The sequence below is a fragment of the Calonectris borealis genome, chromosome 5 (assembly GCF_964195595.1).
Source record: "Calonectris borealis chromosome 5, bCalBor7.hap1.2, whole genome shotgun sequence".
In the NCBI taxonomy this organism is placed as follows: Eukaryota; Metazoa; Chordata; class Aves; order Procellariiformes; family Procellariidae; genus Calonectris; species Calonectris borealis.
The window spans coordinates 27,858,518-27,869,043 of record NC_134316.1 but is presented as its reverse complement, the minus strand read 5'-3'; the positions used below and the strand labels follow the sequence as shown (position 1 = coordinate 27,869,043).

General features: G+C 39.3%; 1 protein-coding gene across 1 annotated transcript in view; it reads left to right on the top strand.

Moving 5' to 3' along the window:
* The first annotated feature begins 4,228 nt into the window (after nucleotides 1-4,228).
* Nucleotides 4,229-10,526, top strand: part of TTC6 (tetratricopeptide repeat domain 6) — a 68,267-nt gene continuing 61,969 nt past the window's right edge. The window contains exons 1-2 of the mRNA XM_075152434.1: nucleotides 4,229-4,388; nucleotides 4,837-5,993. Coding sequence (XP_075008535.1) covers nucleotides 5,181-5,993 — 813 coding nt within the window. The 5' untranslated portion in view covers nucleotides 4,229-4,388; nucleotides 4,837-5,180. The remainder of the gene's footprint in view (nucleotides 4,389-4,836; nucleotides 5,994-10,526) is intronic.

Genomic DNA, 10,526 nt, shown 5'->3' with positions numbered 1-10,526 from the left:
TCATAATGGAGATTAGTAGAGCTGGGTGTGCATATTTGTTATGGATCAAAGGTAGGATATAGTGATTAGAAGAATGACAATGCTTTCAACACTCACAAAGGGATTGAATGTGTGATTTATAATACTAATTCCACAAAACCTTTCTATGGCTGCTTGCTGCACAAGGGATTCAATATGGATTGATCACCGAAAAAAAAAAATATTTCCTTCAGCTCAGCTGGATCAAACCCTTGCAACTAACCAAAAAGCTTTTCAGTATTGACATTCTCTGATTTAAGAGATTATTTCCCCCCCCACCTGTTTACGCCACTCTCCTGCTACAGATTACCGTCCCCACAGTGTAACTGTCAGTGAAGTTTGTGTGCTACATTCCTGGTGGCCATACTTCACAGTTCAGTATTTTAGCTTATAATTAATTGATTTTCTCTCAGTATTTATGGCCATTTTATATATATACATGGCAGAAGTATGAAAACAAAGATGTTGATGCAAAAAGCAAACAGTAGCCTGTAGCCTGAGGATACATACTTCTGATTTTTTACTTACTAGCAGTCAGAAGCACAGACTCGGTTATGAATCTGCCACTGGTTCTGTTAGGGGACTTTGGGAGGTCATTCAAACTCTCTTTGTTCTAGCTCCTGGTCTCTAAAATGGGATAATGCTGCTTGGGCATCATGGTGAAACTGTATTTGTAAATATGTTGTTATCCTTGCTGGAACTATTGCATTAGTGGATAGTTTTGAGCAAGAGTACTGCCATTTTGAGGCAGACTAGACTAGTGCTTTGGCTGTAGCACACCGAAAGGGAGAGCGCAGCATCCCCCTGCAGCGCTGGGGGGCCTTTGGACTATTTAATGTGAAAAAAGTTTCAGAGCCAGCTGGAAAAGGATACCAAGGTGAGGCTTAGCATCTAGTGACAAACCAGATGTAAGCCACAGAAGAACTAGCAAAGTAGTTATGCTCTTACTTTCCTTTTTCCTTTAAGTAATTGCTATTCAGCTTTCCAAAGACTCTTCCTGGCATTTGCTGGAGAGCCCATACCAGGCTGTACATATTTTATATGCACCATGCTGTCCTGATTTCTGATTGCCTAGATGAAGGTGACTATTGGAGAGCACCATTAACTCCTCCTGACTGTGCTCCAGTTTCCTCCCAAAGCGTGTGGGGCACTATGTGCATCTCAGTCTCATACCAGCGTGAACTTGGATCATGGCAATGATGTGCACTGGGAGTGGGACTTCCTACATGGTGTGGACCCAGCCAATGTAGGAGAAAAGAAACTGCATTTTTGACTTTCTCCAACCAACTGAACAATTTTATAATGATCGCTTTTCTTTCTAAAAAACCTAAAACCTTCCTTGTAACATTAATAGACTAATAACTTAGATGATACAATTTATGTGATATTAGAAAGCTTAGTGATCTAGTGAGGCCTAATCAAGAAAAATAATAATGTGTACCCAGGCACTGAACTTGCACAAGGTTTTCCAAATCTAGATCCATTTGCTAAGTATAAGGATTCATCTACTGATTAAATTTTGGACTTTGCAAGCTACAGAGATAGGGTTTAACCTGTTTAACTAAATACTTAATGTTAATAAAAAAACATCTTCAGGCTTCAGGCATCACTGTGATCATTAAGAGAGGGGCATATGCTAATTCAACCCTGGGGAAAGGGGAAAAAGCTTTCCCTGTTTTCCGGTGTCTCAGAGACAAGAATCTCTGCAGCTGTCATCTCTGGAGCTCAAGCTGAGGATCTAGAGGATATATTGGCAACACGTACTCCTGGAATGACTGCTAAGCAATGTGTGTGGCTTAGTAAGGGAAAAATATAGCATTTGGGATTTAACTTGACATCAGCTCCCCTTGGGTGCTTACTCCCTTTGCTTGCAGACCTAGAGTCTAAATGCTGTAAACCAGGAAACATTTATGAGGCTGGAACATTTCTTGCAACCTAACTACATTCTCCTGGAGCCAGCCCCTGGTCTGCTGCAACTAGAACTGACCGACAACAGATACAGTAAGATAACACAGCATACTAATTTTCCATTTTACCACAACTATTAACCTAAAAAGGAAACCCATGTCTAAGGATTTTTCCTTCTTCCTAAGATTTTTTTTAACGCAAATACTTCCTGCCATTCAGCGGCTTCTTACTGGAACTTCCTGATGCAAATACCTCTTCACATGCAGGGTCTTTTCTTCCACATCCCACTGTGACTCCTGCAGAGAGGAACTGTTCTAGGTAAATGAAATTGTTGAGGCTTTACTTACTGTTTAACTGGTTTGAAATGGATCTGTTCTCTAGGCTTTCAACTGCATTAAACTGCTAATAGGATTCATCTTCAATGAGGCAATCGAACACTTTATTCCTGTTCTGAACTGTTCTAATGGCCTGGACAGCTGATGGGAATCCTTCAACACAGTTCAACTGCTTCATATTCCACCTTCTGCTCCTCCAACTCTGGGATTCCTGCTAGAGAGAGGTAGAAGCAAATTCAACACCAAATGGATAGGCTTCCTAGGGTATATTACAGGGCTTTAATCAGTTATCTTGCTATCAGAAGAAGAAAACCTGCTATTAATCGGGATGTAATGTGATTGGCTAATGAGTGTTTCATCTTCAACAAGTTTTTAGTTGCATTAACAAGATAAAAGTGGGCCATCTAGCCCAGTGTAAGAAGCATTGGTTTCAAGAAGTACACTGGCTACCCCCTTGAACTCCAGGAATACAATTAGGTAGGGAAAAAAAGCTACAAAGCTGTAGCTGAAAGCTACAAAGAAAGGAGAGGATAATAGAAGACAATTGCCTGTTAGATCAGTGGAGCCTTTCAATCAGTTGAGTGACATATTTGAGTCCAATATATGCAGTTAGTCCCTACAGTTCCTTGTTATCACACAGGTGTTTCGGGACACAAATTGAAGAAAAAAAAAAAAGGATTTTATTTTTACCTACCATAAGAGACATAAGTGGATTACAAACATAATTTTGTGAACTGTTGCAGGCTAGAGATTCATGGAAATTCTGGTGCTTTGAGTTCAGATTATATGTGGGAAACACTTTTTTTCCTTTTCTTTTTCACCTTACTGCTATGAGCTGCTTCACTTTGCCTGTGTTCTAGACAAGCAGCCTTCCTGGGAACCTGGTCAATGTAACCTTGTTTGTGCCATAGGTATAACCATCTTGATAGATTCACTTTGACTTTTCACATTTTCTTTTAATTTATGTGTTCATTTTTTTATTTCTTTCCTGAAGTTTGATGATTTTTGGCACGTTATCATCCCTACATTTGTTGGACACTGAAACGGTCATACATTTTCTTGGTCCACTTTTACCTCATACTTCATGTGTGAAAAGAACTACTGTTAAAATATAACTTTCACCAGACAACTGTCAAATATATTTGATACCTCTGTTCTTTGAAGGACAGGCTAGTAAAACTGTAAGACACAGAGTCAGGATTCATCCCGGAGAACTGGTTTCAGACTTTTTGGTCATGTTAGTACTGCAGAGCTGGTCGGTTTATGGAGTCTGAGGTGGAGTCCGTCCAGATGTTGCAGGCAATTCCTAGTACTGTAAATTAAATCCTGATGACGGAAACTTTATTGATGATGATAAATGAGTGAAACGCAACTGAGTTGGGCTTTCATCTCCAAGCTGACTCTTTGACAATTAGGAAAATTAGTTTGACAGGAAAAACACATCTGTAATTGCATTTAGGAAGCGGCCGCATTGCACGGCACACAAATCCCCAGCAATGCCATTCCTACGTTCCGTTTTCGGGGCAAAACTTTAAAGAGCCCGTGACTGACAGCAGAACAAGGCTTGCCATACACGAGGCTACAATGGTACAACGACCTCGGCCATACCGTGGCCATCAGAAACCCGGGGTTCAGCGTCAGCCTTTCTGACGACGTCTCCAGATGACGCTGAAACTTGCAGACCTTCAAATATAAGATCACTCAGGGGAGTAAATTTCCACCAGAGGCCCCCACGTAAAAGACTTCACGTCCCCGTCTCCCACGGGGAGGGACAGTGGGGGGATCACGGCTGCCGCCCGCGCCCGCACGACGCTGCCTGCGCGCAGCGCGCCGGGAGACCCAGCCTGGCGTGGCCCCTGCCGGGCCCTCCCCGCCGGCAGGGGGCGCTCGCTAGGGGTGGCAGCCGGCGCTGCCCGCTCTCTCCCCCAGCGGGAGCCTCGTTGCTTGGTTACGGAGCGCGTCCTTCCCCTGCCCGCCGGCTCAAGAGGGAGCGGCGGCGGCGGCGGCTCCTCCTGGGGCTGCGGGCCCGGCTTGTCGTCGTCCCCGACGCCTCCAGCGCCGTCTGGGGAGACTCGCAGCCCTCCTGCGCGGGGCCTAAGGGACTGGGGAGCCGCGGGGCCTGTGTCGGTGCGTGGCGGGGACGCTGCCCCGTGCCTCTCCTGCCGGCGGCCCGGCTGCGGGCGCTGGGCGCTGCCAGGCTGAGATACTTTTCTGAGGGGAGGGAGGCCCTTTGCCTGTTCGGGAGGGAGAAGTGGGGCTTGGAGGGGGTCACTGATTTTTGTAGGTGGAAAGCTTTTTGTGGTTACTTCGAGAAAGTGTTGAGCTTTATCCTTTCTCAGTTTTTTCTGTCTTGGGAGTTTCTGTCCAACTCCCGATTTATGCTCCCAGAGATAGAAATGGTTCAGTTGTTTCCTCAGGTAAAATGCTAATAGCCGTTGCTGGTGCTTAATTATGCACATTCGGAATAGTCTTGTTAAAATCAATGGGGCCCTTAGCAAAATGAAGTAGTCTTTGCAAGATTGGGTTCTGTGTTGGTATGTAAAATACAAAAACTAATTTCTGTTTGAATTTACAGGTTGCATACAGTGGGAGAAAATTGCTAGAGAACACGAGCACTTTGGACTGAGTTATGTGGAAGAGCTGAATATGATTAAGGAACATGAGACTATATGCAGGGAATCTCAGTGTGATAGTCTGAGGATCAAACAAGCTATAGTTACTGCTCCCAGAAATGTGAGCATTTAGCCCTTATTGGAAGATTTAACACGAGATCAATCGTGTTGGTTAAGAACATCATCCTCTGCAGAGGTCAAAGAGTCCACAGAAGCCTGTCATGAATATAAATAAAAATATTCCTAATTAATTCATTGAGTGTTCTAATGTTCATAGAAAGTAAGGATATCTTCTGAAGTAAGAGACATGAAGAAACAAACTCCTGATCTCAAGATGATGACTCAAAGAAATAAATCTGTGGAAGAAGACAGTGCTGACAAAAATCAGAGAAGTTGCTCTGAAAAAGTTAACAGAGAAAATGCCACTTGTAGTTGTGAAAGTACAGTTGTAAAACTGCCAGTAATAGCATCATTTGCAGGTACCACTAAAAAAATTGTAATGGTCAAGCACCCAGCACCACCTCAGAAGCCAAGTTACTGCAGGTCTAATTTTCATGTTAATAGCTCCCCTATCTCATTAGAAGAGACAAAAGCTGTTACTAAAGTAAAAGATAGAGTGCATATGCTACAGATGGATCCCCAGAATTTAAAAAGAGATAAAACTGAAGAAATAGATACTGTGATTAAAGATAGTGATGAATTTAGCTCTACAGATTCTGATACAAGTAAAAACATTTCTATAAAGGGAAAAATAACCAGGGAAAGCTGTAAGAAGAGAAGCAGAGTGATTTCAAAAGCAAAGCAACAAGATTTAGATGTTGAATCGGGAAGAGTGCTGAGAAAAGGAAGCAAGCAGCCAAGTGGGAGGTCTGCTCGAGAACAGTTGGAAGAGGCAAGAGATGTGACTAGACCAGACACTTCAAAAATATACGAGAAGAACTTCCAGCAGAGCAAACCTGAAGAGCCTACTTCCACACCAGCGTTGCCTGTGAAAGTGGTTGCAAGGTCTATTGATGAAATAATTGCTTCCCTGCAGTCTACTTCTCCATCTCCTTCAGACCAGACGATCAAAGAACTCCTGGAGAGTGTTCTTGGCCAGAACTACAACATAAAAATGGAAGTAGGTGAACCAGAACAAGAGCAATATTTTTCTCTTGGGTAAATATTACTTTTATAAGAATTGTATATTTTTTTTCCAGCTCCTACAATGTGTTACAACACAGAAGCCAGACAAAACAAATGGATAAAGACACTAATGTATCATAGAATATCCTTCACTGTTTCTTCTGCCAGTTTTTTTGATGTCCCTTAAAAATGAAAATGAGCCAATATCAAAATATATTAAAATATAAGCTCTTTTGGGGTGTTATTTTTATTAACTACTGATAGTTTAATACATCTTTTTCTTTACCCTCCTTTCCCTTTTTTAAGATGACATATCCCAGTGTGACAGATGAAAAAGTGCATTAAATGCATTTGGGATATTGTTGGAAGTATTGTTTAACTTGTGAAGTCTTGATAAGACAAATTCTTTATTGTCACAGTTAGGTAGATTGTGTAAGCAGCTGTAAGAGTGTCCCTTCAATTAATTACAGCAGGAGATATCAGTAATACTAGGCATCAGGTAGATGCTACAGAAAACTTTACTAGATTTTCACCAGAGGGTTGCCAATTCATTTGTTAACTCAACTAGTAACTTACTATCAGATGGCTCTTTGTCCTCGCTTAGCCAGACTGATAGTTTTGTTCTAGTTCCAAGAGGGCTGAAACTTATGTCACAAAAATCACTATCACAGTTGGTATTCATGCTAGCGCTTGTTAGGGATGCCATGGAATGAACAGACCCATGGAGGATGAACTACTCCTTTCGAGCAGCAACTGCCTCTGCAAGGAAGTGTGGAAGACTGGTGAAGAGCGTATGAACATGTGTTTTAGGAGATGATAAAGAACATTGTTTCCCACAACTATCAATGCTACCTTTCATGATCATAGAGTATCTCTCATAGAATGTAAGTGAAATTAAGGGAACCTTATATTCCCTTAATGTGAGATTGACTGTCTTTTGATTAAATACAAAAATTAGGAGAAAAAAGAACCCTGAATTGAGTTAATTTCAATGTATGAGTCCATGAGCAGCAATAGTCTGAAACTGCATTTCCGATAGAATTGTGTCCTCGGATTTGATTTTCTTCTGTTCTGTTCTTCTGAGAGTTGTTTGTGTGGCTGAGGCATTCACAGTGTCTCCCACTCTCTTATATTTTCTGGTGTATTTCAATTGGGATTGAAATCAGAGAAGACTTGCCTCAGTGTGGCAGCATTGAGATGATCCCTCTTCATTGCTTGACTTGTATTTTAGGAATGTAATAATTTGGGACTGTTCTCTTTGATTGAAATTTGCCAGCTGGATACAAAAATACTACAGGGCAAATGGGAAGAGGACTAAAGAAGATCCTGGATCTGGAAAACCATTTCTTGTTCAACTTACCCAAAATAATTATTAGTGATTAGTAACATGTGCTGTGTTGTGTGTTTTTTCTTACTCTATATAAATATGGCTTATGTTTTAGGTAAGATTTTAAAAGTCTGGCCTCTAGCAAGTCCTGATGTTCTTAATTTGAAGTGAAGAGAACTGATCTTCTGTTGTTTGTAGTGGGAGCTACTGAGCTCTGGGCTTTGAAAATCTGACCTCTGGAGTACTGTGATGTTTAATTCTTTATTTCTAAAACTCACATCAATCGGGTTCAAAGTAAAATGAAAATTTGAACTTGGTCATGACTTTCTGGTCCAGTTGTTTGTTGTTTAATGGTTTTTTTAGGTATGGATATATGGACATTAGTGAGGATGAATGACACCCTTGCTGATTACATTTTTTTAAAATCAAAGGCATTTGCAGCAGGTGTCTTTTGAACTTAAGTGACCTTATCAATAGGATGAAGACTCTAGCAATTCTTTATTATTATTATGCATGGTTTATTTACTTTACACTGAGCTTCAAGACTTACTTTCTCTAATGAAGTAAGAAATTTTTTCTTTTAAATGAAACAAATACCTAGGAAAAGAACAGAACTACTAAAATGAACACAAGCTCTCAGAATTAAATGTGTTTTTTATTTCTTACAAAAAATGTTCTGTTCTCTTTCTCTTATTCTTGATCTTGCACTGATGACTGATTAGCATTGATAGCTTATGATATTGCTGTGGGGGCTGAGTGCTGTTTTTCCCCCAGCATTGAAAAGAGCATTATCTAGGGAATGGAATGCCAGCTTGGTGAGACATTAGTACTTAGCCCTGTTTCCTTTGAGGGAACTCAGTTATGAATTATGATTCCTACCACATTTTCTGTTAAAAAGTAGAATTTTTATTGTAAGAATGATATAATTTCCAATGCCTAGAGTAATTTTGTTGCCTTGAGGCTTGTTGCTACCCCTGAAGTTATATTGAGTTATTAAGTTATATGTTGGATTTAGTATCCATAAGAGGGTGTTTATATTCATTTCAGAAATGCATTTTCTTGGTATTCAGCTTGATGTTCAGCTTTCTTGGTGACGGACCTGCAATTCATCATCTTTAGTCAGTTATTGTTTTCAGCAGATCAGTTCTTTGGTACCTCAGATGAGCTTGTGAGGGTGGTAACTAAATGAACAACGTTTTTGTTCTCAAAAAATAACATAAAATTTGGATGCTTCTATTAAACAAGGACTATACAGTGCACCATACTAGGAAGCCAACATAAAATATACTTTAGTTTTAAAAAAACATCTCTAGCTCTTGTCAGCTAATGTCAATAGTGAGGCCTTGAGAAGATTTTCTCTGTAATGCGTTAGTACTCTCTCAAAAGTGGTTTGATGGAGACTAATTATTGTTAAAATTCAAGAAGAGATAGACTTGTATTTGCTTTATATCTATAAGCAAATACAAACAAGTATTTGCTCATAACTTTACAGTATCTCACTTATTATTTGCTCTACATGTTCTTTATATTCCACCTGACATGAAAATTACACAACAAATCATATATTGCTTTCTGATAAAACAGTATTTTTAAGAGGCTTATTGAAAATATTTCAATTTTTTTCCTTTAGGTGCTATAAGGTGTATTCTAAGTGTCAGGGAAATGAACAAGAGACTTCAATTTATTTAATTTAGTTCTCTTTAAGTGGGAAAACCCTAGCTCTTCCTATTGGTTTTCTTATTTTCTGCTTACAGGTGGCTTATGGAATGTTCTTCTCATGGTCTTAGCATCTGTTAAAATGTAGCTAAATCAAGACTATGGTGCTTTTTATTATGAGTTTCCTCACATTATTGACTATACTCAATAAAGTTAATCATGGCAAAGGCTAGGGCACTTCTGCCACTTGCTGAAGGGAGCCACTCAGTCTTCAGGGGTGGTCACTAGCACTCCTGGATACATGAAATTTTTTTCTGGAACAGTTAGCTCATATTACTTTAGATTTTTTAAAAAAATGTTTTATTTTCATAATGTTACAAGAAACTGTCTAGGGAGAGATGTTGGGTAGATGGTTTACATGTGTGGACTTATGAAATCTGTCTATTTCTTCAAATTTACCAGTGCAAGTAACTAATTAAAAAAGTCCAGTTGTGCAGTTTATTACATTTTATCAACAATCACTTTCCAGTTCCTTATGATCATTAGGCTCACATAATTTACGCTTCTCTTAAAAACGCTACAGGCTTTATGGAGCAAGGACTATCTTTTTACCCTGAAGTCTAACAAAATGGAAGACTAATCTGTATTAGGTCAGTAAGCTGCTCTTATAATATGAGAACAAATTGTTTTTAATCAGATAGATTGTAATCTCCCAGAGTTTCAAGCTTTGTCAAAGGGGTACAGAGTGATTAGCTATGTTTGTATATAAATAATTTGTATAAATTCACCATGTTAAAAGAATGTTTTAAAATATTTGTATGTTCACACATCTAGATTGACTTTGTTTTGTCATTTATCAGGGTCTTTTCTGCACTGGTGATAGAGACTTTTCTTGTCAAAACAGAGCGGAAAATAATTTATTTTAATAGCATGTAATTATCAAATGAGAATCAAAGAAATACCAGATGAAAATATTTAAGTAAGATAAATTTAGAGGTAATTATTAAAAAAAAAAAACCACAACCAAAACAAAACATTAAAAAAATCTTAATTTTCTGTATGTCAGGACTTACAATGAGTCTTTTCAGGTACAAAAGATACCACAGATATACCAAAATGACTGAAAATGTTAAAATGTTTCTAATGAATTATCAAGGTGCTCGGGTACCTAAATAGTTTTCTACACCTGCAGGAGGAAGGCAATGGCTAATAAAGCTGTTTTTTAAAGGCGCAGCAGAAGTTTCCCTCACAAAGTTAAAATATCAGTGCAGGAAACAGCTTCCTCAAGAATGGGCAGAACACTCAAGAACAGATTCCCACAGGAATTAAGAGTTGCCTCAGTTCTCAACACTTTTATTTCCCAAAGTTAGATCACACCTCTTTGGCCTTGTTTTTGTTAATGCAAACACACAGCCCATAATATATATATAGACAGTACACATCATTTTATTAAAATAACGTGATAGCATTGTGCCTGCAATTCTCCCATGGGGAGTGGACAAAAGAGAAAACACCACACCCAACAAAGAAAAGCAATCACATAAC